Source organism: Charadrius vociferus, unplaced genomic scaffold (assembly GCF_000708025.1).
Source record: "Charadrius vociferus isolate BGI_N301 unplaced genomic scaffold, ASM70802v2 scaffold266, whole genome shotgun sequence".
Classification (NCBI taxonomy): Eukaryota; Metazoa; Chordata; class Aves; order Charadriiformes; family Charadriidae; genus Charadrius; species Charadrius vociferus.
Window position 1 is genome coordinate 3,394,549 of NW_009649114.1, and position 27,328 is coordinate 3,421,876.

The 27,328-nt window shown below is 45.3% G+C and overlaps 2 protein-coding genes across 2 annotated transcripts in view; one reads left to right on the top strand and one right to left on the bottom strand.

The window, feature by feature from the left end:
• UHRF1BP1 (UHRF1 binding protein 1) overlaps positions 1 to 19,929 on the top strand; it is a 20,879-nt gene extending 950 nt beyond the window's left edge. Inside the window, exons 2-22 of the mRNA XM_009888321.1 lie at positions 1,024 to 1,084; positions 2,407 to 2,569; positions 4,159 to 4,197; positions 4,659 to 4,750; positions 4,962 to 5,151; positions 5,575 to 5,715; positions 6,309 to 6,479; positions 7,612 to 7,789; positions 8,847 to 8,933; positions 9,539 to 9,703; positions 10,182 to 10,324; positions 11,090 to 11,231; positions 11,729 to 11,922; positions 12,649 to 14,195; positions 14,460 to 14,656; positions 15,195 to 15,346; positions 15,455 to 15,602; positions 16,545 to 16,805; positions 17,646 to 17,759; positions 18,376 to 18,491; positions 19,804 to 19,929. Of these exons, the coding sequence (XP_009886623.1) occupies positions 1,024 to 1,084; positions 2,407 to 2,569; positions 4,159 to 4,197; positions 4,659 to 4,750; positions 4,962 to 5,151; positions 5,575 to 5,715; positions 6,309 to 6,479; positions 7,612 to 7,789; positions 8,847 to 8,933; positions 9,539 to 9,703; positions 10,182 to 10,324; positions 11,090 to 11,231; positions 11,729 to 11,922; positions 12,649 to 14,195; positions 14,460 to 14,656; positions 15,195 to 15,346; positions 15,455 to 15,602; positions 16,545 to 16,805; positions 17,646 to 17,759; positions 18,376 to 18,491; positions 19,804 to 19,929 (4,427 nt within the window). The remainder of the gene's footprint in view (positions 1 to 1,023; positions 1,085 to 2,406; positions 2,570 to 4,158; positions 4,198 to 4,658; positions 4,751 to 4,961; positions 5,152 to 5,574; positions 5,716 to 6,308; positions 6,480 to 7,611; positions 7,790 to 8,846; positions 8,934 to 9,538; positions 9,704 to 10,181; positions 10,325 to 11,089; positions 11,232 to 11,728; positions 11,923 to 12,648; positions 14,196 to 14,459; positions 14,657 to 15,194; positions 15,347 to 15,454; positions 15,603 to 16,544; positions 16,806 to 17,645; positions 17,760 to 18,375; positions 18,492 to 19,803) is intronic.
• A 4,520-nt stretch (positions 19,930 to 24,449) lies between these two features.
• TAF11 (TAF11 RNA polymerase II, TATA box binding protein (TBP)-associated factor, 28kDa) overlaps positions 24,450 to 27,328 on the bottom strand; it is a 19,995-nt gene continuing 17,116 nt past the window's right edge. The window contains exons 2-5 of the mRNA XM_009888322.1: positions 26,754 to 26,893; positions 26,351 to 26,438; positions 25,754 to 25,850; positions 24,450 to 24,655 (exon numbers count right to left, since the gene is read on the bottom strand). Of these exons, the coding sequence (XP_009886624.1) occupies positions 24,525 to 24,655; positions 25,754 to 25,850; positions 26,351 to 26,438; positions 26,754 to 26,893 (456 nt within the window). The 3' untranslated portion in view covers positions 24,450 to 24,524. The remainder of the gene's footprint in view (positions 24,656 to 25,753; positions 25,851 to 26,350; positions 26,439 to 26,753; positions 26,894 to 27,328) is intronic.

Sequence of the window (27,328 nt, forward strand, 5' to 3'; positions counted from 1 at the left end):
TTTAGCTAGATCATGTTTCACACCACACTCTACACGGGTGTTTTGTTTCACAGCTTTACCATCCTTTTATTATGTTGCAGGGTTTTTTTTTGAACACATACACACCAAATAAAAGTAATGCCCTGATTTAGATGTGTCCTTATGTTTTTCTTCTGCATTATGAGCTGAAAGCAGCTTGCCTATCTAAGCATGCTTAGCTCAGGATGAGGATTTGAGAAGCCTGCGGTTTGATCCTTGCCTTCCTTACAAGTGTGAGAAAGCTGCTCTGCGCCTCAGCCTCTCCCCACCTGTAAGCTGATCACTGCCCACAGCAGCGTGTGAACTTAACACTGCCAAGTGCTCTTTATTACCTGCCTGTTCAGGTTGTGTTTGGTTTATTGTTAGTATCCAATTCTGAGTGGACATGATTACAACAGCTTTCAGCCGAGCTGGTTCTCTAATGCGAGTCAAGGATGCTCACGTATTGCCTATGGAGGTATTTGGTCTAATTTTCAGCGGTGTCTGAGACTGAGTGCTCGCAACGGGACTCCAAGCGCAAATCTTACAGATACTCAGCATATCTCTGCATCTCCCTGCCAGTGGAGCAGCTGCTGTAGCTCACTCTGGAATATGTTATTTCTCTGTACAGATGCTGAGAAGCAGTGTTGAACTTGGCCGCCTTCCTGGGTGTGTTAAAACAAGAGGGCCTCCAGTTAAAGGGAGTAGTGAGTTTAAAGTGAACATGTCAGCCTGAGATGCTGGCAGGTGTGTTATAAACTTGGCCCTTAATCAGCTGTCAGTGTGTACCTTCGGCTCAGGGTAGGGAGGTGACAGCATGACACAGTAAATGTCTGACTCGGGCTTCTGTGGTGGCAGAAGACTCAACAGTGGCAGGGATCAAGGTAAAAAGCAGTAGTAGGCAAACTCACAGCTGTTTGTCACCATCCTCTTCCAGGATTTGCTGCATCAGTAGCGTAGGGTTGACATCAGTGGCTCTTTGTCATCCATCAGACTTTCTCCTAACAAAACATTTGCTTTGGAAAGGCACTTTTGCCCCAGGAAGCCCTGGGTTGACTGACCAGCAGCTGCTGCGGCATCTCAGCCAGTTTTGTACTATACCTCACGCTCCTGTGTTGGCCACATCAGCTGCCATCCCAGCAGTGTAGCTCTGGTTCCTCCTCCTCTCCTCTCTTTTACCAATGACTTTGTTCAAGATGCCCTTTGTGCCTTTCACAGAGAAGTAGCCCACACTGCTGGTGCAGGAGAGGGGAGAGAATGGCAGCGTGTGACTAACTGTGAGCCTAATCCTGCTTACGCTGACAATAGGGTCTTTCTTTCTCTTCCGCTTTCTGGACCACTGTACAGAATTAGAATTAGCATTAGCATGGAGGAATGTGTGGAATAAGCCCCGGCTTCAGTAGTGGGTAAGTTGTTTGGCAGGAAGTCTTCAGCTTTGAATCCTGTGACTGCGGAGTATCCTGGTGCGAGCTGCCTCGCTCCCTTGGTGGTGGCCCCTTCTGCACAGAAGGATTGTTCGATGGAGACGGCTGTCCCGGTGAGGTATTGCTGACACTCATACAGGCTCCGTGGTCTAGTGCCCTCTAAACTGGCTCTTCTGGTTCCTTAGGGGTCACGGTGATTTAAATGAACTCAGAGGGCTTCAGATTTGCCCCAGAAAAGATCGGTCCCGCTGAAATCATTTCATCTGTTGCGTTTAAATCTCAGACGCATGAGGGATCTGAAGGTACTAGACTGCATACGAGGGAGGTGGAAACAACAGAAGCACTTGGGAGGAGGAATTGCAACCAGAGAGAGCAGCAGCAGCTGGTTGCCAAAAGGAGAGGAGGACAGGACCTTGGCCTGGTCACTGGGGAGGGGAGTTAGGTTGCATGCTTGGACCTGCTGACCAAAGAGCAGGCTGGACTGCGAGACTGGTGTTTAAAGAGACAGCTGTAAAAGTGATTTATTAATAATTTTTTATTTTCCTCTGTCAAAAACTTCAAAAAGAATCTTGATAATTAAACTTTTCACCACTGATAAGGCACTTCTGGGGGGAGTAAAATTGCTGACCTACTTTTCTTTGTTTTGTTTTTGTCCTAAGGCAATTTTGCTGGTTTCCAGGTTCCCAGTGCTTTAGAAGAACTATTCAGTTTCTCAAATTTGATTTAAAACAAACAAAAAACCCCAAACAAACAACAAAAAAAAAAAAACCACACCCAAAACCAACCAAACAAGGAGTCCTTCAAATGTCAGTGTAAAGACATTTTTTTTCTGGAGCAACCAACATGCCCTGGGTTTAAAAATGTCAGAAAGGATTTAACAAAACAGCACACAGATTTTTATACTTAAAATAGCTCTCTTAAAGGCTCCTCTAGCTCCAGCTTTGCTGGGGGTTGTTTTTATAGTCTCCTCTTTCTTTTCTTGTAGGTTTACCAAGAATCTCTCTCCAGACAAAATTAACCTGAGCACTCTGAAAGGGCAGGGGCAGCTGACCAACCTGGAACTGGATGAAGAGGTGCTGCAGAATGTGCTGGAGCTGCCCACCTGGCTTGCCATCACTCGGGTCTACTGTAACAAGGCATCTATCAGGGTGAGCAGAGGAGGCTGCACTTTTGTCCCCAGAGGCAGATGAGGCCTTCCATTGGCACCTTCTGTTTGTCACTTAGGAGTTTCTGATGAAGAATCATGATGTGATTTGATCCACACATCTCAAACCCTATGCTTTAGGTGTGAGGTTTGCTATCTGAATGCTATGAAGTGGCCTTTGGTGCAACCTGCTGTGGCTGGCTTTGCCAAGCGCTCTGCCCCTGACGGTGGCCAGCAGCAGATGGTAGAAGATGCTGAGAGAGCACAGAAAAAGTGTGCTGTGATCCTTCCTCACCTTCAGGTGACTTGTTAAGCCAGCATTGAGGTCTTTGTAGTTAATTGCCACTGAATTTCCAGGAATTTGACCCACTTGCTCATTTAATACCCAGACCATGCTGTAGCAAAGAATCTCAGAGTTTAACTGCATCTGCTTTTGCTTGTATCAACCCTGCATATACTAGTTTTAGTTGATAACCTCCTCGTACTGTTATTGGAAGAAATAGCCAATAATCATTCCCTGTTCATTGCGTCCATGTCACTTTGACTCTGTTTGGTCATTCCCTGCTATTTTGATAGTGAAGGAGTTTCCTGTGTCTTCCTTCATCCATGGTGACTTTTTTTTTTTTTAATGCTAAAGAAGTTACACAGACCTCCAACAGGAATAGGAAGCAGAGAGAAATGGAGCGCAGTTCTCTGAAAGCCTAATTGTGCTGTGGGGTATTATAAAAATAAATTGAACTGAAGTCTTAATTGTTGAAAATGCAGTTTGTAAGAAACGCGTGAATAGTCATGTGAAAAGCTGCACGCTCTGTGCTCAGTCAGCCTTTGTGCCCACAGTTATCTATTTACATGCAGAATCACTCAAATTGTGCAAGCACTTGCAGTTGCACTTTTGCACACTGATGTCCTCTTACAAATTCTCTCTCATTGAGCGAAAAATTGATTTATTTTTTTTTCACCTGATATGAAATGCCAGATTGTTTAATCTCAGTTGGTACTAACCATAGCTGCATTACATGAATGCAAAAGTTTTTAGTGTATCAAAGAGACTTGCTATAAAAGAAATATAGCTCTACTCTGCCAAGTGACAATAAAAATGAGCCTGTCTTGCTCATCTGATCTGGTCTGTTTTTAGAGCCAGATACGCTTAATTTAGTAACAAACATTTGTTCTCCCTCCTACTAGAACTGCAGAATAAGTGTTGCTGTAAGAAAATAAAATGAATCTTTTTGGTTTGTGCACGGTTGTCAAAAGAGTTACCTGACTTCCAGTAACAGCAGCAATTAATTGTAAACTCTTTAAGGACAAGAATGTTCTCCATAAAGGAATATGAAAAATCAGAGTGGGATCTGCAGAATATCTGTTGCTCATGATGATATATGAGATCCAAAAGCTAACCTGGATTTACTTGTCTGGTGGCTGGAATGTCTTTTCACTTGTCTGTGTGAGCCTGTTTTACCTGGATTTGGTGAGACATGATGGATTGTCACTGTGGTCATTTCTCAGAGAACTTTGGGCTCAAATCGTTCCCTGCAATTTCTCAAACTTTCCAATGCAAAGATAACACCTGTAACCTCAACTTTATTGTTTCAGATCCAGTGGACAAAGTTGAAAACACACCCAATCTGCCTGGTAATGTTTCCTTTCTTGTTCATTGTTTTTATTCCTTTACTTAAGAAAAATTCTGCGGCGGGAAACTTTGAAGTGCATATTCAAACTTTGATTTGACCTAAATCCTCTAGGCCCTTAGCACATAGGGGAAGGGGAGTTCTGAGAATAGTCCTGTTTGCTGAGAGGTCATCTCCCACGAGACCCACATTTCACTGCAGGATGGAGCTGGGCTGAGCTCTCAGTGAAGTCCAGGGCAACCTTGTGCCTGGTTTTTGTTGTTTGTTTTCCACCAGCTTCTGGGGATTCAGATTACCCAACGATCCTGGCACTGATGGTGTGAGAGCTTTAACACGTGAGACTTCTGGAGAGGCATGAGACGCCAGAGCTTGTTTATGCCTGCCCTAGAGTCTGGGACCTAAGGCAGGCAGGCTGAGCTTGAGTCTTGGTCTTGCATTTATTGCTCCCATGTTCTGTCTTTACAGTACCTGGATAAAGTGGAGGTAGAGATGCGAACATGCGAAGAGCCTCGGCCACCCAATGGACAGTCTCCCATTGCTCTCGCTGCGGGTCAAAGGTAAGACCCTGAGCCCTGCGGTTTCTTTCTGACGTGTTACTGGGGTATGGGTGGCCTTTGTTCTTGATGGTTAACCACTGGCCTTTCCACACTCGGGTTTGGGTGTCTCTAATACTGCTTATAAACCTTGGAGTCTCTCTGTATGTGTCCTTATCTCTACCAGGCCTTTTATTGTAGTAGATGATGACTTTGAGAGATCTTCTCTTTGCAGTGAATATGGCTTTGCTGAAAAGGTCGTGGAGGGGATGTTTATTGTTGTCAATTCCATCACCATCAAGATTCACTCCAAAGCCTTTCATGCTTCTTTTGAGCTGTGGCAGCTCCAAGGCTACAGTGTCAACCCAAACTGGCAACAGAGTGACTTGCGACTCACCCGCATTACTGATCCGCAGAGAGGAGAGGTAAAGAGTCATCTTATGTTGCCTGTCATAATGTGCACAGAAGAGTGGCGCTCGTGCTACCCCAGTCCTCTGGGGTAATCAAGCTGTTGTCTGAATTCTCATACAGTGACGGCAGGGAGCTTTGGTGGTTTGCTGGAGCAGGGTGGCTGAGGGCTGACTTGTGTTCAGGCCTTTCTCTGAGCTCTACTGATCTGAGAGAATGAAACTGGAGAAGCTCTGAATGCCTTTGTGATTTGTCTGGTTTTAAGCTCGGTGCCAGAGAGGGCATTGGATGTTACCTGGGACATGATTTTGGTTTTGTACTGGGATCATAGAAGAAAAATGCTTCGAGTTATTTTATGTGGCCTTGTTTCATTCCACATCTTTTGATCCTTGAAGTTGTTGAAAATCTGAGCATTTTCCTATTTTTTACCTTCTGGATAGGTTTTGACATTCAAAGAGCTCACCTGGCAGACACTTCGGATAGAAGCAGATGCTACTGACAATGGCGATCAGGATCCTGTTACTACTCCTCTCAGACTCATTACCAACCAGGGGAGGATCCAGATCTCTCTCAAGAGAAGGGTGAGAGTTTCCTCCATGCTTTGCAGGGTACAGTCTCCCTGCCTGGTGCAGTGATGATGCATATTTCCTCCCACAGTCCTCGGCAACCGTTCTTTTCCTTCACAAATGTTGAGCCCAAGCTGCTATATCACTCTGTTTTCTGTTGGAGACAGCTGTGTTCTTACCAAATGTCAAAGCAGTTTATTTCCCAGGGGAGGATAACATGTATGGAGCAAGTTTTTAAATCCATTCGAACATCCCAAGGAGAGCTGTCATCTCTTTACTGGGAGATTAAAGCCTGGTAGCCTTATTTTTAGCTGTCAATGGATATGTGATGATAACAAAAAAAAAATTAAACCATCTGTGTCTTTCTTTCTTTCTTTCTTTTTTTTTTTTTAAACAGTGGGCCATTTGCCTCCTAAAGAGGAGGAAGCTTTGACTACTTCCCTTCTCAGAGGGGAGGTACTGTGGACATCCACCAGAGAAGTTAACTTCTCTCTCAGATGAGTTTCAGAGCAGCATCCCTTGTTTCTGCTACAGCTTCCATGTATTATGAAGAATGTATGTATATGGTTGCAGTTCTTGAAGTCCATGACTCCTCCTTGCTGTTTCAGACCAAAGATTGCAATGTGATGGCATCTAAGCTGATGTTTCTCCTTGATGACCTGCTCTGGGTGCTGACAGACTCTCAGCTGAAAGCGATGATGAAATATGCGGAGTCTCTGAGTGAAGCCATGGAGAAGTCTGCCCAGCAGAGGAAGAGCTTAGCACCAGAGTCTGTACAGGTAAGTGAGTCATGATTTGGATGTTGCTCTGCCGGGAAGAAGGATAAGACAAGGTGAAAGAGACTGTTTCTGTTTGTGTGGCATCTGGCCCTTGCTCACAGAACATCTTCCTGATGGGAACTGGTAGGCTTACCTGGGGTCAGGTCAGCATCGCATGGATTGTGGGCGGTTTTTGGGTAATGAAGTGACTAAAGGAGTGGGTTCATTGCCAATAAGCATTAAAGAATGTTCATACATAGTTATTCTGTTTGATGGGGGCGGCGGCGGGGGGGGAAGTAGTGTTAAGTTGCGTGGCTTTCTAGTTTTGCCTGGCAGATGGAAAGTTGCAGAGGGTCCCACAGGGATTTCATTTGGTAATAAGCAATAAATATGTTATAGAAATAATCTTTTCTGCCTCTGAATGACAATATGTATAGGCCTGGGGGAAGGGACTCTGGTATAATAAATTATGACATAAAACCATAGTGAGCAGTGATGCTCAGGGGAAAACATTTGCATTCAATTTCACTGTTGTTGTTTGGGTTTCTTTTTTTCTTCCTAGTACTCTGGAGAGAGCTCTTGAATTTTGCAATTGTTCTTTGGTTCACATATAGCCTAGCAGTCTATGAGAACCTTAACACAGCTGCTTCTGCCAGTAACCTTGAACTTCCCTTACCACTTTCTTTGTTTTCAAAATGCTGTGCTGAGTAATTGTTTGACAAATGTCACAGAATAAATGCGTAGGGCAGAGCACAAAAGATGTTTTCACAGGGAAGGTTGAGGGAAGAGGAATATCGCTGCTGGTGGAAGCTCTGGGGAAGGAGGGCTGTGCACATAGTGCAGTGAGATTACCTAGAAGGGGGCGATCAGGAATACTTAGTCCTTTTTGTCCAGGAGTCTTAAACTGTCTTTTGAGGTAAGTGAATGGTAGCTTGATGTAGAGGAGGCAGAACCACAGAGAAAGAGTTTTGCTCATGAGAACATTGAAAAGGATCTAGGTTTCTGGACTCCCAATTCAATTTCTATAGATTGATGCCTTGCAGTCTGGAAGATTGCATGAGTTGTTTTTAATTCCATTATAACCTCTCTCTCTCCCCGCCCCCCCCCCGCTCGCTTTCTATTAGTTCTTACCGAGCTTGTCTCTCTCTAATAGATCACACCACCTCCTCCAAGTACGCAGCAGTCCTGGTCTCAGCCGTTCGGGGTCAGCCCAAATGCAAGCAGCATTGGTCAATACTTTGAGAAGCATGATATGAAAGAGTCGTCGTACCACCTCCTCATTTCACGCTTGGATCTGCATATCTGTGATGACAGCCACACTCGAGAGTCAGGTAACTGAGAGCAGTGTCAGGAGGACGCTGCCAGAGGAAAACATTAATCCAGTCATAAATTTTCAGTCTTGAAGGAGGATTTTCCTCTTGAAAACAAGCATCCTTCACATTACTGTTCCCAGTGAGGCAATAGACAGTCGTTCAGGCTGATGGAGAGATCAGTTCTGTATGTCTGAACTAAATGTTGGAAAATCTTTCTTGGCTCCGTGGGACAAACATGGGGAAGTCCATCAGTGGACGTGGTTGCTCGTGACTTAGTTGAAGTGATAGAGGATATGCTCTAGCAACAATCTGGTATTGAACAATGGGAATAAACTGTGATCATTCCACTGGGTGAGAAAATGTTTGTTTTGACAGTGTTCAGGACGTTCACAGTAGCATAGCTACGTGGATTCTTTGGCACCTTTGACAGACCATTCCCCTGCCTCCCATGTTCTTTTCAAGCAAGTCTTTGCTAACTAATGTCCGTTTTACTCCTAGCTCCCCCCTACTGAGATATGCTAAGTACTTTTTTTCCTCTTTCGAGGCAACTGTACCTCTCTCTCTCTGCACAGGCATCTCTGGGCATCTCTGATCCAAGTTGTAGTTAGTTTTCATACATCTTCCCTTTAAAAAAGAAAAAAAAATCTTATACCCATATCCATCACTGTTCCAGATATTTTTGAATTAGTCGGTGTACCACTGTCTCATGAGCTGCTGTTATCAACATCTTAGCTCAGTTTTGTTGTCTTTATTTCACTGGCCCTACCAGCAAGTGTTGGAAACACAAGTGCTGGTTATTATAGTGGGCCTGGGAAGCAATGGGATCTTGCATTTTCATATTTAAGATTCTAGATCTTGTTCTTACCATATAAACTGTTGGCCTATTACATTCAGTTGTCCTTTTCCTTGCCTAGGACAAGATCTTGATACAGCTTTCTAAAAGATGATACCCTAATACTAGCCACGATGACAATCAATCAGTGGTGGCAATCAAAGCAATGTTGTTCTGAATTCTCCTGGACCAGGACTTGGATTACAGAGCTGATCATGGTTTTCTTTGTTCTGCTTTCCACAGGTGCTTTGAAGCACGGGATGCTGGGAGGTGCCATGCAGCTGACCTTCAGGAGGATGGCTTTTGACTATTATCCTTTCCACAGGGCAGGTAGGCGAGCGTGTGGCCTCCCAACTTGAGGAGGGGGATAAAAAAGGATTTGAAGAACAGTGGTGCGATACGGTTTCAGCCAGGAGTGGGAGAAAGGCTACAGAAAGGACTTGGGACTTGAATCCTCATGGGCAGGGTTAATCTGATTTACCTGTTGGTGGATGGCTGACAAGTTGCTGGCAGAACAGAGGACGAAGAGAGGAATAAGTTGCTGTCTGTTGTAAAGACATAAACTTGAAACTTTGGATTCCTTTTCAGTTGCTTAAACACTGAATCTGGTTCTTACATGTGCCTAATCAATTTGGAAGGCTTATAGGATGTATCCCAGGAGAAAATCTGTTTGTGGTTAACTGAAGAATCAAGGAAAAGTGACCCTGGCATTCTTCCCAACACTTGAATGTGGAACCCTTGCTGGTAGGACCAGCTCTGTTGTATGAAAGCCTGTGCTTGTTTCACAAGCACTTAGTATGCTGCATATTGCATATTCCAGATGTGGTATCAATAAAGAGGAATGCTGTACAGATTTGTGTACATTGAGGGACACAGGAGGGTTACGTGTATCCAGGAACCTAATTTTTAAAGCCAGGATGTTTGCTTTCATGCAGGAGATGCCTGCAAGCATTGGGTGCGGTACAGTGAAGCAATGGAAACACGGGGACAATGGGCAAAGAAGTTGGTCAGTGAATTTCAAAGCAAGATTGAGAAGCTTTATGAAGAAACGGACCCTGCCTTTGCCAGGACTCCACTTTCCCCCTTCAAAAGGAAACCAGGTAATGGTGTTTGATAAAACTCCTAGTAAAGCAGGAGATGGTAACAATTTTGCTCCATCTAGCAATATCTCTAGTTACCTCTCCCCAGCTTAGCAGGCTGATTTGTTGGTGCAGAAATCCATACCACACTAAAAATCGTAAATATAATGGTGAAGGAAAGTGGCTGTCATATGGGTGTAACATTGCAGCAAGAACAAACAGACTGTAGTCATCACTTTCCTAGCTTATTTGAGTTTCTCTGTAAGTGAGGATATAAGGAGTAAATTAAATACTTGAAGTCTGAAGACATACTCATCTTTCAGTGTTCTTCCTTCAAAAATCCTAAGTTGTTTTTTTCCTGCCTAGCTGTGCCCATCTGTTTCTAATTTTGGGGCTGTTAATTCTGCTCTGTAAGCACATATATGTTGGTATTGATGGTGAAGTTCACTGCAAAGGAGGTGAATAAAACCCTGCTGGTTCTGCTGTTTCATCCCCACAGATACTTCATTGAGTCCTCAGAAAAGTCCCTTAGATAAAGGCCGTGTACCTCCCACAAGCTTGCCACGACTCCGGCACCCTCCCTGGAACCGTCTTCGATCCAGCTGTGTGGTAGTTCGAGTGGATGACTTGGATGTTCACCAGGTAGAGATTTGAGCAGTGTCTGGAGATGTTCATGTCATTTTAAAAAAGGAAATTTAATCCGATATGATTCAAATAAATAGTGCAAATCCTATGTCATCCAAGACAATTAAAACTCGCTCCAGAGAACCCAAATGCCATAATTGTGGTGCATGTAAAACTTCTAAGTCAAGTATGAACTACTGATAATTTTCATGTTCAGAGGAAATTGCACGTATAACCACAGAGTTTCTTCACTCTGTGTCTGTTCACATCTGAACTTGCTTCAAGCATTCGGCCAGCCCAGAGTAAAAGATTTCCTGCATTTGAGAAGTTAGTGAGGATAAGGATTTTTGACAGAGGAGGAATAAGTCTTCCGTTGTGCTTTCTGACCCAGGACAGAAAGCATTCCTAGACTGGGTAAGGCTCTACCTCCATATACCCTGTAACTGTTGCAAGAGCATAATCGGTATCAGATACTGTAATGAACTTACCACCATGCTATTAATCTTGAAGAAAGCTATAACAGATTTCCATTCTGTTTATTTGTGTCACCTAATTCTGACTGTCGTGGCTCTTGCTAGCAGTGACAGGAGACATAAAGAACTCCTCTCAAAGGAGAGGAGTTGGTGATATTAGCAGGTAGGAAAAAGATCTATTTTTACTTGAAAGCAGAGTATGTTTGATGTGTAAATGAGATGGATTGACTGCGGGAGACTGCAGGGTTACTAGGACACTTTGTTTTGCCAAATTTGAATTCTGCACAACTGCTTACCATTGTGTTTTCAGGTTTCTACAGCTGGTCAGCAAAGTAAGAAACCCTCCACCTTGCTTTCATGTAGTAGAAAATTCTTCAAACTTCCTGATCAGGTCTCTGCAATCCATATTGAATTCACAGAGTATTACTTCCCAGACAATCAGGACTTTCCAGGTAATACACCAAGGTTAGCACCTTCTTTCATAAGTTTCTTAAAGAACCCGTCAGCTCTTAATTATTTAGGTGTGTTAACCCTGCTAGGTATCCTCTGGGTGTCCTTTTTTGTTTAGTTTTCTGTTTGCCTTTCTGATTTTTTTTTTTTTTTTGCCTTTGGGAAATTGGGATAGAGTTTGCCTAGTGCAAAATGTGGAGGCAAAGTTGTGCTTGTAAAATAATGTATTCAGGAATGCATTGAAGGTAGCTGCTGTGTCTGCCCAACTCTTGGGGTTCTGCCTTGTCTATTGGCACTGGAGCTGGACTGTAGGGTGCTTTGAGTGCTCTGCAGATGGCTTGATGTGTGACCTGGAACACCTTTCCCTTTCATCAAGAGATCTGTCTTCCAGTGGGCGTTGAAGCCCTCTGCGTTGGCGTTGTCAGTGCAGCTGAGCTGCAGACCACTTGAAGTGCTTTTTTTGCTATTAGTAATCTGTCTCGATTCTGTTTCATTCTAGTTCCGTGCCCCAATCTGTATGTACAGCTGAATGGCCTGATGCTTACCCTGGATACAGCAAGCGTGCTCTGGATAAACCTCTTCTGCCTGGATCTTTATCGCAGCTTGGAGCAGTTCAAAGCCATCTATAAGCTGGAGGACTCGGGCAAGCATGATGAGCATTTTGATGTTCGACTGGATGGCTTCCGGCTGAAGGTACCATACATTTTCCTTACTTTCCCAGTCTTCAGTGTTCTCTCCCTCCCTATCATCGAAGGAACAGGAGACCAGGACATAGCTGGAGTCCAGAGTGGGAAAAAAAAAACCTCTGCCTTTCTCTACCTTTCTTCTGTCACCACTTGTGTCAGTTTTGTTTTGATTTATGGGCAGTAAAACAGGTGCTTGAGTTCTAGTCCAGAATAGGCAGGCAAGTCAGTATTTATGAAAACAGTTTCAAGGAGAAATTGATGGTTCAAATAGTCAAAAGTTGTTTTCTGGCCTTTGGAAACCACTTTGACTTTCATACCGTTCCCAATGGGCCTACATCTGCTGCATTGATGTTTGTCTGGGACTGCCCTTGTTAGCGGTGTTCTGAGGAGGCTTAAAGGCCTAAAAGTGTAGTAAGTCCTTACAGAGAAAGATCAAAGTGAATGTTGTAAGTTGAGCTGCTACATAAGCCATGTATGGTAAAAAAACCTAAAATAAAACTCAGTTTAAATTCCCTCGTGTCTGATTCCTCTTCCTTGATTTGTAAATTTTATCTCATTTTTCAGATAGGGATAAATTGAGAGTCTCATCCAGCTTTTGGAATTTCAGTAGAGACCAAGATTTCTCCATTGTTTATATATGCCACAGCTGATCTTCTGCGTAGAAGGCCAGGATAAGCCTCTGTTAATTTCCCTGCTCGCTGCTTTAGTTGTAATGTCTTTCTCCTTCATGTAGCTTAACATCCCTGTGGAGAAGAAAGTCACTGACCATCAAGATCGTCCACAGACACTCTGCATTTGCACGTCAGAGATGACTGCCACCAACACCCGCCATGCTCCCTTCTGCGGCTGTCAGGACCTCCAGAATCTCTTCCGTAAATTTGCCAGTTCAGAGTTCTTCCACTCCAGCTACACTAAGTTCCCGAGGTCTCAGGAGAATTTCAGCCTCCTCCACACTCTTTTCTTGCGCCATGCATATGAGGTAGATGATAGGCCTCAAAAGCATCCAGGCTTTCCCCAGCTACTACACAAAACCTCTGCCTCTGAAGATCTGTGGTCTGTGAATTTCACTGAACTTTCCCTGGACTTCGAGGGGGCTGAAAGTTCAAAGGGCAGAGCCCTTAGCTTTATTGATCCTTTTCCCCTTTCCATGTGGGCCTGCCTTCCAAAGAAATGGGGGCAAGCTCAGATATCTAAGCGACAGGAATTGGCTGCCTCTGAGTTGAAAATCAAGCCTTCTGCCAGCTTTAGCAATCACCCCAAGAATGAGAACCTTTCCAGAGAACATGGGGTTTGTCAAAGATCAAAGACTGACCAGGATCTGAAGAACATCTACAAGGTCCCAGAGACAATGGCTGTCTTGGGAGAATCTGACACTGAAATTGATGATGGAGTAGATGAGAAGGAGCTGGAAGCCTCTGCAGATATCCACGTGCTTGTTTCCTCATCTGTTCATGTCAAAGTTCGGCTCAACCACTACCAATACTTGGTGCTGCTCAGGATGAAAGAAGTTCTGCAAACATTACAGGAGCAGTTGGCCCAAGATACACAGGAAATGACTGGATCTCCTTTAGATCCCATGTCTGCTTGTGTAGGAGTTATGTTCCATAGTGCTGAAGTGGCCCTACTCATGAACCCTGCCGCAGCCGTCTTGGAATCCAGGTCCCTTGACTCGGACACAACAAGCCTGATTGAGTCTGAGCTCTCGCCTTCAGACAGTAAGGAGGGGCTGGTGGCTGAAGAGAAGGAGCTGAAATCAGAGACGAGTTCAGAGAAGGGAGTATGCAGTGCCTCAGAGGTCCCAGAGGACAGTGGCACCGAAAATACAGGTACCGGCGTAAGCAGTGTACTGCTGGAGAGACTCCCAAGATCCGCAAGTGATGGAGCTCTGACTACAGCTCCACATAGTAAAAGTGTAGAGGAGAAAGGTTTGATAGAGGAAGCACATGAAGCTGTGGAAGCCCTGGTTGCAGAAAGACCCGCAGAGACCAGCAGCCATCCTCAGAGCCCTCCTGCTCTCCCTTCTAGCCCAACCTCAGACACGCAGCCCTTGGGGAGTGGAAACATCACTCTCAATGGCCAGGCAGAACTCATCCCTTTGAAGAACATAGAGGTGGAGTTGTCTAGTGCGCTGCATATTACAAAGGATGCCACGAAGGAAGCTCTGCATGTGACTATGGACCTCACCAAAGAAGCCATGTCTATAACAAAAGACGCTCTGAGCCTGAGCCGAGAGAAGATGACCTCCACCATGCAGAAAATGCTCTCTCTCCCCCCAGCCAAGTGAGTGAGCCATCCTCCTGTGATTCACGATAGCAGCAGCAAGGTGGCTGGGAAGGGGGGGAATGTAGGCCAACTGTTCCCTTTCCATATCATTTGGATTAGAGATAGGTTAGATCTTCATCTCTTGGAGATAGTCTAAGTACACTCAAGTCTGACTTGCAAGTGTTGAGAGTCCAGTCCAGTATCTGTATTATCTGCAGGCTAAGCTGTTTCACTCTATCACTTTTCTTTTCTTTTTTTTTTTTTTTTTTTTTTTTTTTGTAGGGATTCTGTGCCCAAAGCAGAAGAGGGAGCGGTGACTCCAGGCGGGGGTGGCAGTAGCCGAATGCGTTTCTTCTCCATGAAGAGGACAGCATCCCAGCATTCCTTTGACACCACATCTGTGGATGGGAGTGGCCCTGAGGATGGGCTGTCTGTGGACAGCGATGGCAGTGATGGCTTTGTGATGCTCACAGACTCTGGTAACAAGCGCTTGGCTTTATCCTCTCCTCTACTCTTATTTCACATCAGTGAACAGCTTTCTGCCACGGGCAACTGAGTCATGCTGTGTTTGTATGGAATTCACTTGTGCCACTCCTTTTTGAAGGTCATGAGTGTTTCACCCACAATGACTCTTTCTGCTTTTATAGGTGCTTTTTCTTTGAGACGAGCAATATAAATGAGCGGGGAGGGTGACCCCTGCGTGTGACAGTGGTGTTCTAAGGCATTTGACCATACTAGAGCAAGGACTGTGAATGTGTGCAGGTGGGTGGATGGTATATAGCATTTAGGAAGAGTTTAGTAAAGGCTGATTGGAAATAGGGTGCACTGAGCGTTGGAGTGGACGTCTTTCGCTTCAGCTCTGTATTGCTTAAATTCATCTGAGGAGCTGGAGAGAGTTCCCTAGAGGATGGCATAGGCTGATAGACCATGAGATTCAGGCAGATGCTGGGATCAGGACTTGTTAAAATCAGAAAAAGAAACAGAATTGAGGAGTTGTTGTTGTTACTTCCATTTCAGAACCCAGCCTGGACCCTCTTCCCTCAGGGCATCTTCCTCAGGTCCACAGTGACACAGGCAGTAGAGGAAGCCTGATGGCAGAGGACGAGGGTGGAGCATCTCCTGAAATAAACAGCTCCACTTCACAGAGTGAAGACCCTAGCCTTCAGCTGGTCAGAGTTCTGTTCCTTTTCACTGTAATATTGTCTCTAAGCAAATCTGGAAGCAAACTGTGTGGTGGTATTTGTTTTAATAAGTGAACTTGTCATTTGCTGTTGTAGGTTTCTGTCCTCGTGTTGAAGATGAATGAGGTGAACTGTGGAATAGAAGCACGAGGTGATGATTTGTCTGTTGCTTTACAAGTAATGAATGTGGTTCCAGAGCAACTGAACAACATTGGAATGTGGCAGTATTTGCGTGGTTATCTGGGTAAGACACTGGTTCTTGGAGTCTGCTGCTTTTGTAGCTTCACTCTTATACATGGCTCTTATACTGGCCACCCTCAGGGAATATCTCATTTTAACTGGTACTTAAGTGTTAATGTTTAGTGTATTTAGGATTAAATATGACTTGTGTGTGAGGGACTGTGAATGCTAAGAATCCTTCTGTCAGTGGTTCAAATCTGGTATTTGAAAGATGTTTCCAAAGTGCCTATGCAGCCAAGTTCTATGGTGCATAGTAATCATTGACTGGGATTTTTTTTTGATTGCTGCTAGGATGCATGAAACGAATTAAAAGAGTGAATAAAGCTATTCAAGGAAGCCCTGCAGTTATTCATGCCCTGAGAATAATGCTTCTGGGCTGGGGTACTTCCCCAGGGCTAAATTCGAATTGAAAAAAGACAAACCAAAACAAAACCCGACTAACCAACTGAAAAACCCCCAACCCAATCCAAAACTTCAAGTGAAAGCATGGGCGGTTCTTGGATTGTTGATCTTTCCCTTAGCAGTACTACCTATGGCCACGAGGGGGCAAAGTGGAACACAAGATTGGGTAGCGTTGAGGCCAGTAGAAAGCAATCACTGGAGAGCGGAGTGGTGAGTTTGGTCAACTCGTCTATACACAAAATGAAAGCTAGTTTTAAAGTGTGCTGAGATGGTGAGAGAGAGGGAGGCGTCTGGAGGCTTAAAAAGGCCAGTTCTGGTGTTAGTTTCTGTGATGTGGGCTCTTGGTCTTTTGAAACTGGGGCTCATTTCATGTGAAGGATGGCTTCAGGCTGGTGTCGTTGTGAACTTGACTCCATTCTGCATACCAGTAAATAGATATCTTTTCAGGATACCTCAACACTACCTTTTCAAGGTACCTATTTTGAATTTATATCTTATTACTGATGCCATCGTCTGCAATGAGATCTTTCTCATGTAGCTCTAGGAGATCCAGATGTAGAGAAGCCTTCAGTCCCTGCAGCTAGTAAGACCCAGCCAGAAGTGTGCTTGCGTCTTGAAGTGGGACCTAATGCTGCTGTGCATTCACCGCTCGCTGTTCAGAATGGCTTCCTTCATATGCTGGTCCACAGTTACACAGCAGAGCTCTTCATGTCCTTCCTTACCAACCTTGGTCCCTTTCTTGAGGATGAAATAATCCCAGAGGTGATCCCCATGGAGATAGAAGTTGTGGATGCCAAAATCACAAAATGTAGGGAACAAGAGATTCCCCCCAGGATGGCAGCCTGGGCAGAGCTCACTTGCAAGATTCTGCTTGGGATGCTGTAGGATTTCGCTGGGCCTCTGTAGAGGTGTTTTCTTGATACTGTTTTATTTTGCTTCTAAAACTGCCTTAGGGCTGAACGGGTGGGGAGGATGACCCAGTGGAAGTGCTGAATGATCAGACTGTGGAGAAATGGGAGCCTGACGTTCAGACTCTCTCCCTAGCTTTGTTGATGATTTGTTTTGCAGACTCAAGGGAAAGAATTCAATACCTCTTCCTCTAAGTGCTTGTGTGAAATGGGAAATACTTGACCTTTTGTGTAAGCATTTAGAGAATTACAGGTGAAAAACATTATTAAGATCTGGTTGATATTTAGGAGGGGGGCACTGACAGAAGTTCTTGATTAAAACTGTTTGAAAGCAATGCTTTGGCTCCACTGACAAGCCAGGAACCAGTGTTGCTGCACAGCACCATGAAAATATCCAGATTAAGGGATATTGGCTTTTTTTTGGCTGAGGAATATTGGCTAGGGGTTTGAGTTGGGAATTTGTGAGAGCAGCCTTCAGGGTGATGCTTGTAGGCCTCTCCTCAACCTTTGTTATGATATAACAGAACTTGGTGGGAGTGCTTTCTACACAGATTAAGATTCGCATGCAGCCTTGTATATAAAGCCAGGCTTTTCCATATGGTGGATGACCTTGGTGAGCCCTGGCAGAGCTGCCAATCGGTAACGCTATTCCTGTGAAGGCTGGGGGCAAAGGGAATCCTTTGCAGAGTTGCCAGAGCTGTCACAGCAGTTAATCTCGTCTCTGCTTTGTTTTTTTTTCCAGGATGACAGCCCCCGGGTATACCCTACCTCCCCTGGCCCTGTTCCTATCACCTTGGCAGTAGATCATGTCATCGTGAAGCGCAGAGATGATGGGGTGTTCTATCTAACAGGTCAGCAGCATCGGGAAACTTGGTTTATTCTCCTCCGGCACCTCCCAGGCTGTGCTGGAGGTAGTGCTCTGCTGTGCCTGGTGCTGGAGGAGACTGGAACTGAAATGTGATGGTTGCTGCTGGGAAGGATGGGCTCTGGTGTGTGAGCGGTCCCTGCTTCTGTTCTCTGCAGTCACTTCTGCCAGAATGGGCAAATAATTTTTTGTCTTCAGTGCAAGCACCCAGGTCCTTTGGCTGCTCTGCTGTGTTAATCTCTGGATGTACACATTCCTGCCTCTCTGGTTCTTGCTGCTTTTGTTGTTTTGTTTGGACAGCAAATTTGATACCTCAGGCAGAACAGGTTAATACCTAAAACAATGAACTGGCAGCCTGAATGCATGCCTGATGCTTCTTTGAGCTCACACAGTCAGGACGGATTACTGTTTCTTCCCTTGCTTTAGTTTCCCCATTTTAAAATGGGAATGATGTTTTTTTGCCCTGTTTAAAAAGAGGAGGGGAGAAGAAAGAAAACAAAACAAAAAAACCCCAACAACTGAAGTGATTCTTTTTGTCCTGAGAAGACTGTTGTGTAAATGTCCACACCTGAGTGTTTTCTATTTTCTATGCTTCTTTCCAGCTCCGCAAGGGGAGGGCTCACCGAAACAGGAAAAACCTGTGTCAGTTCTTCAGGAAGAGAAGGCCCCAGCGGAGTGTGTCTTGGCAGCCCCAGCAGCAGGAACACGTGGACTGCAGGTGAGTCACTGCTGCCTGTTGCTGTCTGGACAACTAGGTAGCTGGCAGTAGGCTGGAAAATTAAGTCTTTTGTCTTCATGTGTTTGCAGTTACCGATAGGTGTGGTGCATTGCAGATAGGGAGTGCACACAAAAGCAGCCTGTACCTCGTCTTGCAGGCATTCTGAGAAGTAAGGATACCTTGCCCAGCATAAACTTTCTTGTTCCCTTTCAGAAATCTGGTTGGGTTTTGGGTTTTGGGTGGTTTTTTTTGTTGTTGTTTTTTTGTTTGTGGTTTTTTTTTTCTGACTGGCTCCATCTTCCCACTGCATCCTGTTCCTTTTTAGAAAAACAGGAATTGGGAGGGTCCCACAAAGAAAGAGGTGTTTTGTCAGAGTCAGTTTGAACTTTCTTTCCATTTTGATCCATATATCTGAATGCCAGGTAACTGGTTTATTTTTAAATATGCAGTGTTCTCTACTTACACTTCGTGTTTGATGCCAGATCTACTTGGTCAATTGCTATGGAAAACTACGTATTAGGGGAGCCAGGTGGCTGACTAGGTACAGAACTGGACTGGGACTTTGGATTCTGTTCATTAGTTGGTGACACATCGCTTCACTTTGGCCCTGACCAGAACTGGAGCACATCAGCATTGCAGTAGCTTAGCTTCAGTTTGTTTTCTGATGTTATTGAACTTGATAGGAACAAATGCAAAGGCTAAATTATTGAGTAAAAATATTTCTGAGAGCCCAAGGAAAAACTCCTGTGCCATGAAACTGCAGTGGGATTTCACTGGTAATGTTTGATGACAGAATTAACTTTGTTCATGGAGACAAGAAATAGGAATGCCAGGTATCTGCTTGCTCCAGCTATTATCTTAATTTTAACTAATCTGTAGAGGTGTATCGGAACCCTTTATAAAAGAAGAATGCAGAGCCCCTCCCCCCCTTTTTTTTTCTGCTTTCTTTGTATAGTTATCTTCAGCCAGAATCAGTTAGCTGCTTTGCAGGAAAAAACCTTGCCCACTGCAAGTCTTGTTCCTATGCCTAGAGAAGTAAAAGGAAGTCTTGGTTAGCTCAGGCTGCCAGTGGGGGCTGTCTGACTCTAATGACAGGTATGGAAGTCAGCAGGCACCAGCTGGCAAGTATTTCTGCAACTCAAACTGGGTCAGGTTGTCAGTGAGCTTTGTGTGCTTATGTCACATAGTGTAATTCATCTCAAAAGCTCCTGCTCTGGTTTTCCTCTTTGTGCAGATCAGTGTGGTCAGTTCTGCCCTGCTGCTTACCTTTGGAAACTCCTGTCTTGTTTGTTCTCTTGTTTGTCTCTTGTAGTTAAAGGAAGTGCCAGAGCTGCAAAGGGAGCTTCAGACCATGAAAATAGCCCTTGCAGAAGCCAACATGGACAAAGCTCGCCTTCTGCAGGAAATTAGGAAATACAATCCCCTCTTCCAGCTTTGACAGCGAAGGCGCAGGCTGCAGCTGCTCAGGAGGAGTGGAGACCACCACCAGCACTAAGGCGGCTAGTTTGATTATATTGCTGCTAAACAGGTCAACCTCCTGGAGAGCGATCGCCTCAAAGAATGGAAACCAACTGTGATTGCAAAATGAACTTGAAAGAGGGTGAAAGGACTGGCTGAAAAACAGGGAAGGAAGGAGGAGGAGTTTCTGTTTGCAGCCACTTCTCTCTATCCTGGCAGTGTGGTGCTGCCTCTGTCACTGAACCAGGGCGATGGTCAGCCTACAAACAAAAGGTCAGAAGTTGGGGGGGACAGCCCATGTCTCTTCATCCATGAGTGGTAGTGACAGTGTGTTTTCAGCCTCCAGTTTTCATGGTAACACCTACAGATGGTCCATGTTGGGGTTTCTGCTTCTTTCAGCCTTCCTCGTTGTGTTCTTGCCTAATCATGCATGCCAAAGAATGCAGCAAGAGGAGCGTAGTTACTTCACCACATCAAAGAGTGATAGAGAATAGGTATGGCAGAAAACATTGCTCAGAGCTCTGACGTGAAAGCATGTGTACTGTTCACATGAAAAACAGAAACGTAGGAGGTCGGTGGGTGTGGGAGATGCAGAAGGGATTTCCCCCTGTGGAGGAAGGGCACTACAGCTCGTTAGCCCTTCAAGAACAGGGTCAGGATAGTAAAGAAATTCCTTCAGCATCTTTTTTCTCCAGTGATTTGTTGTGTCAAGACAGAATCGGTAGTATATTAGACTTAGTCTAGTTCATTCTCGCTTAACCCCGCAATGTTTGGTTTTATTAATGCAGAAACACAAAGGAATTAATTTATTTAATTACCAGGCACTGTTTAAACTTTCTTTAATTTTACTGTCAAAGAACAGGGGTGAAGGAAGTTGATTAAGTCATGGAATGAGATGACCTATGCATTTTCTTCAGGATGCACGCTATCCTGAAACCATTGTATGCCAGAGTCTCACCAGTGGAGAGGGGGAGAGCAGTAGTGGCTGCACGCACAAGGAAATCTGTCTGCATTCCCACACGGTCATGTATTTTTATTAGCACTGAGCTTTTGCCTGGTCTTAAACGTCTTTTAACAGGGATGTTGGTGTGTGGGTCAGGAGAAGGGTGCTGGCCAGGCCCCCTTGGGTGGGGGCTTACACTGCTAACTGCTCACTAGGGGGTGGAGATGAAAGAATAGCTGTTGGGGTGAGCGTGGTTTGTATTCTTGCCTTTTCTGGAGCTGCTTCCCTGAAGAGGAAGACGTCTCTGTGGTCAGAGACTGACTTAATTTATAAAGAAAGAGCCTCTAAAAGTGTGGAAGGAAAAAGAGAAAACCCAGTAAAAACTAATTTTAAAAAGTAAAAAAAAGGAAATGTCACTTATGAATAGCAAGAACCAAATCCCTTCCTGAAGGCAAACTGGTACATGGTTTCTTGGCTGTACTAGTCCAGGCGATACATGGTCGATGTGCTGAAGACGGAAGCAGCTGTAAGGGGCAGTTGTGAAGGGAGAAGCTGTTCCAGAGCAGAACTTGCTCTGTGTTGTGATACAGAAGGGTGTGACTTCCAGCCCTCTCCGTGCTATGGATGAACACCCGTTCCCTCCCCTGTTATACACAGCATCTTGACTGCGTGCAGTTTGTTGGATTTTATCTTATTTCAAACTTTGATTTGGATTTTTCCAGATGCCTTTTGTGTTCGTGTAAATGTACCATTTCTGATGCACAGGCTTTTTAGTGCATGTAAAACAGGTAGCAATTGCCACACACTAAGTGCTAGGAAAAATCATGGATTATATGCGATTCTCCTTTATTAATCAGATGAAAACTTCACTTGTCTATAATGGTTAGGTAACCCTTACTGTGTGTTTTAGCTGAACACGCTCCCCAAAACTTTAATGGATTTTTCTGTTTTTTTCCTAGGTAAGCATTATTCCACTGAAATTAGTTTAGCTAAAGTAATAGAAGATAATTAATCATGCTCACTATGCAAAGAGCAACCTCTGATTTACAAGCCATGATGAGCTGAGGCCTGAAAACTACGCAAAAGCAAGCAAATAACTTGGGAGTTAAGTTTGTTTTTCCTACCATGTTCTTATATACTTGTCCCTTTGCCCAGCTCTGGAGCTGTTGAACGCTTCCCCTTAACAGGCACTCCTGAGATCATCTTAGCTCTTCTTTAGCTCGAGGGGAAACAGGGACGTATATACAGCGCCAGGCTAGATGTGGAGGCACTGCCGACTGTGGTTTGCGGAGAGCCAAGACTGAATTCCTTGTGGTTTGTAGCTTTCACTTTGAAAAAAGAGGGTATGTAAGAGAAGGATGGTGATTAAAACAACTGTCACTCTTAAGATCATCATCTTAATTCCGTGTTTGACTCCATTAGAATGAAGGTAGCTTCAAATAACATTTGTTGGAATTAGTCCTTGCATGCGAGGTTTGAACAGGCAGCCTTGGGGCAGGCTGTGCTGCTGCAGTCCAGTATTTCTGCCCAGATCTGACTGACCAGTGCCTACAACCAGATACGACAGCAGCAGCAAGAGCCCGACCTTCCTTCTAGAACCTGTGGAAGCAGGTGGCCACAAATGATTAAACTGAGGAGTACTTGCCTTTGGCAAAAGGCTTCAGGCTCACCACCCACTTAGCCTGGGCTAGCTCCGATGTTTGGATGATGGGACTTCTGCCAGTTGCTTTCCCTCCTCCATGGGAGAGGATCACTCCTCCTTCTTCCTCTTAGACAGCCTGGCTCTTTTTTCTGGAGCACGTTCTGTGACCCATCCCCTGTTCAACACAGCCTTTGACAGGATAGATTTGTGGTGCTGCCTGTGATGGAAAACGTACTAGAGCACCTGTCAGGCCTGTTCTCAAGAGGAAAATGCACTTTAACTTTTTAAGCGTCAGCGGGCATTTCCTTCACCAATACTGCCTCGTGCATAGAATAACTCAAAAGTAAAAGCAGGGGTTTCGAAATGCAAGTTATCTGCTGTAGAAAATAGGACTCTTGCTGTGAGTTCCCATAGTAACAGACAAAGGAGGTAACAAAGCACCTATGTATGTAGACTTGCTGTGAAACAAACCTATATGCGAACAACTCACTGTAAGTACCATATGAACTGCACAAAGCCCACACAAGCAGAAGTTGAACTTTGTTTAGTCAACCCTACGTGCTTCTGTGCTTGCTCCCTCTTCCTGTGTGAAGCGAGATATATAAGAATGCTTGCCTTTGGTGGAATGCAATGGTATTCTTACTTTTTTATTCACTGATTGCTTGAAAATGTGAGGCTTCTTTCTTTTTCACATTTTCATGATTTCTCATTTGAGTAGGTGTCCAGCTTCATCTCCAGCCAGCTTGGGAAAGGAGTAGGGTGTAAAGGGTTTTCTCAGACGTGGTGTCTACTTGCTGCGTCACACAACTCCTTACCGCTCCCTCCCACGTGTGCAGACTGGACAGAGCTGGGGCCAGGGTGTTTACAGCAAATTTCTTGCTCCAGCAACTCACATCAACTGGTTTTGTTTAAGAATTAAAGCACTTCCATTGTTTTGTTTTTCAAGTACCAGTAAAAAGTACTGTAAAACAAAATCCATGTCCTTTCTACGAGGCATATGTGTAAGAGGACAAAAACTCCACTGTCTCCACTGATGATGATTAGCAAAGTTTACTTTGTAGAGCCTTTTATTTAAGGACTCTTTCTGTGTAATGATGAGAGCCAACTTAATCCTTTGTGTAACTACACCACAGTTACCCTAGGAAGAGCACATGGCCTCAGCATCTTTTACATTTAGTTAGGAGAAGCGTGCTCAGAGGGGATTCCTGTATGTACAGGTGGGTAATGTGCAAGTCTGAACTTGAATTTGAGTTTCGGGCAGTATTGGAACTTTGTTGCAGTATATTTCCACTCATGCATTTATTGGTTCTATGAACCATGAAAAGAAATTAAACTTGTTAACCTCCTTACAGGCTCATGAGTTGTTTGGTTTTTTTTTTCCCTCCCCTTTTCCCTCCCACTTCGCTTTCCTAATTGTACAGTTTTCTAGACAGCTCTATAAAACTGGCTTTGGGAAGAACAGCCGAGCGATGACTTCAGAAGCATCAGCTTTCAGCACATGTTCCCTCACTGATGCTAATGGCACAATACATGCCCGAGGCAAGGCGAAGCTTCAGGAACATGTCAGGGTTGGTTGAGACAGATCATCCTATTGCACTCCCCCTCCTTTGAATCACAAACACCATTACACAATTAGCATTTCCCAGCAAGACTAAGAATACAATAACAAGTTTAATGTACAAAAAAAAAAAAAAAAGACATTTCTGTAACATAGACACACCTGTGCCAGCAGAAAGCCTGACCCTGGTGGGTGAATACACTGAAGACTTTGAGCATTCCTATCCCTACTCTGTTGGAAGCTCCAAGTCAGGGATTTGGCTCCTGCCTGGTGCTCAGGTGATGAGCCAGGCTGCAGCAGTGACAGCAGGAGCCCTCCCTGCAGCCACCGAAGTCTATACACAGTGCTCCTGCAGGAGTTCCAGTCTCGTAGCTCTGCTGTCACTGTTACAAGGTTTTAACTTCTGTCTTCTCTTGCTGCTCTTGGGACGCTTCAGTGGAAGATGATCTTTTTATACTTGGAATTGGGGATCTGTCCTCGTGCCTTGAGCCTCCTGACTGCCTCTCGCATGTGTTTGGGCTGCAGAGGTGGCAGCTCCCCCCACTTCTCACACACGTCCAGAGCTAAACAACAAAACCCAAAGAGTTCACATGAGCAGGAGAGCTAAGCTTAGCCAGTCTCCTACTACTTGAGCTTTAAGTTTAAAGGCAACAGGTAATGTTTACAGCTGACATTTTGTTAATATACAAGGATGAAACTGCTTTGTGTGCTTCTCTTTGAAAGAAAAGTCAGTCCTAGGGGCATCAATACTGGACCAGAATAAACTGCTTTTTAAACTACTCCAACTACTTGGAATATGCTGCTTTGCGTCACACAAGAACTTATGACCTTAAACCTTCTGCTCTAAAGCAACCCCTGTGTTTTGGGCTTGTTGTGTACAGCAGTGACATGAAGGTACAACCTACAGTGGACTGAGGGGCCAATTTCTTCTCTATCATTTACAGTAAGTATCCACAGGGCCTGCCAAGGACATGAAGCAATTAACAATGTGAAGCAATTACTGACAGCAGTGAAGCTGCTTATCCAAACTGCCTCAGGCAACACAGCGCTGCAGAGACAGCAGCAGTAAAGCTGCATCGCGCTGGTACTGGTGATCCCGGCACATAAAGGCCGTGTTTTGTGACAAGTCTATACAAACTGGTTGGCAAAACCAACCTCCAGCCCCAGCAGAGCAGGGACACAGCTGGGTCAGCCTCCCACCCAGTGTCCCAAGGAGATATCAGCTCATCCCATAAAGGAAGAATCTTACAGGTTAAGAGGCTTAAATAACTCATTTCCCTCTGGGCTGAATTTGTCCACAGCAGTATTAACAAGAGACCTTTGCTCCTCCGTTGCAACCTGCTCACAGGCCCACTCACAGAGCAAGAACTTCAAAGTTATCCTCCTTAGAGAGGATAAAGCAGGAGGTCAGCGGTCACCAACCTCTGCTGACTCACGGGCAGTGACAGGATGCAAGGGGACTACGGGCAGCACCACGCTTCACCCCTCTCTTGGCTTAGCTCTTAACGTAGCTCTGCTGCTGCTGGAAGGTCAAGGGCCCCTCAGGACAGCACAAGTGGGTCCCAAAGTGACCAGTCTTGTTCCATGTCCTGCTCTGCCGTAAGCAATGAATTTACCCCATATTCTTATCTTGTTACTCAACAATAACATTTGCCACTCACCTTCTTCCACCACCTCCCCAACGAAGACCTTGGAAATGCCAGACATGGCAATAACCACGTTCTGAGAGACGGAGGTGCCAGTGATGGACTGGATGAGCTGAAGAAGCGGAGAAGGACAGTCAGCTGAGCGAGGTACACACAGCAGCAGTGAAACACTTTAACTACTATTTAGCAGTTTGCGCCTATCAAATACCAACCGAAGGCTACCGAAGTAAGCAGGAACTGAGCTTTAGAATTAGGTCCTACAGCTTTGGGCACATACTAATCACCAAGATTTTACCCCACCCTCATTCAGCTGCGACCCTGTACCAGCAATTACTTCTCCTGTTGCCTCATGGCCCCCCGGACCACCATTATTTAAGTTGCACTCCTATTTAACTGCATCAGCTGTGCATAGGGACTGAGCTAGACCGTAATGGGACAAACTGATCTGAGGACAATGGTCTCAGCCACAGGGACCAGGACACAGCTGGAGGGGAGCACAGCGAACCACAGAGCCGGCACGTGTCAGGCAAGACCTAAACATGATGGCAGCCAGGCTCAGCCTGCGTGCTCTGCTCAGAGTCCTGCTGAGGCGAAGCGTTATTGAAGTCATACCCGTTTAATAGCAGCTTTGGGGAAAGCAGACCGGCGATACATCTCGTAACGGTTCAACTGCTCTTCAGAAAAGGAAGAGACCAGTATTCTGGAGTGGAGAGAATTGATTGTTTACATCAAAACAAAAAGAAAGTCTGAAGCTCTTGAGGCCACTGCAACAGTCCTGCAAAGCCCTTCTGCCACCCCAAGCCTCCTGTGGTACAGAACAGAGCCGGGAAGGGAAAAGCGGTAAAGGTTTGTCATGCAAAATGGCTGGGCCCATTCGGGAGGGGAGGAATCTGTGACAGAGCTATGGACAGCGTTAACCACAAGCTCATTAACTGATTAAACAATTGTCATCTCCAGCAGCAAACCCAAACAGTGTGCAGTGCCCTCCCCAAGCACTAGCCACCCTGGCACTCACTGCATCTTCTGGATCTCATCCTCATCCACTTTCTGCTTCTTCTCCTTCCTCTCCTTCAGCTCCAGCTTCACCTTCTTGGCCGCGGAGGGCTGCAGGCTGGGGTCCTCCCCATCCACCACCTCACCCTCCGTGCTCCTCACCTGGGCAAGAGCGCAGCGTTTGGCCCGGTGGCCCCACACCCCCCTCAACACAGAATCATTTAGGTTGGAAGGGACCTTTAAGATCATCGAGTCCAACCATCAACCTAACACTGCCAACGCCACCACTGAACCGTGTCCCTGAGCACCACATCTCCCCGGCTTTTAAATACCTTTGGGGATGGTGACTCCACCCCTTCCCTGGGCAGCCTGTTCCAGTGCTTGACAACCCTTCCTGTGAAGGTGTTTTTCCTAATATCCATCCTAAACCTCCCCTGGTGCAACTTGAGGCTGTTTCCTCCCATCCTATCACCCATTCCTTGGGAGCAGAGACCGCCCTCCCCCTCGCTACCCCCTCCTGTCAGGGAGCTGTAGAGAGTGAGAAGGTCTCCCCTCAGCCTCCTCTTCTCCAGGCTGAACACCCACAGAGCCCTCAGC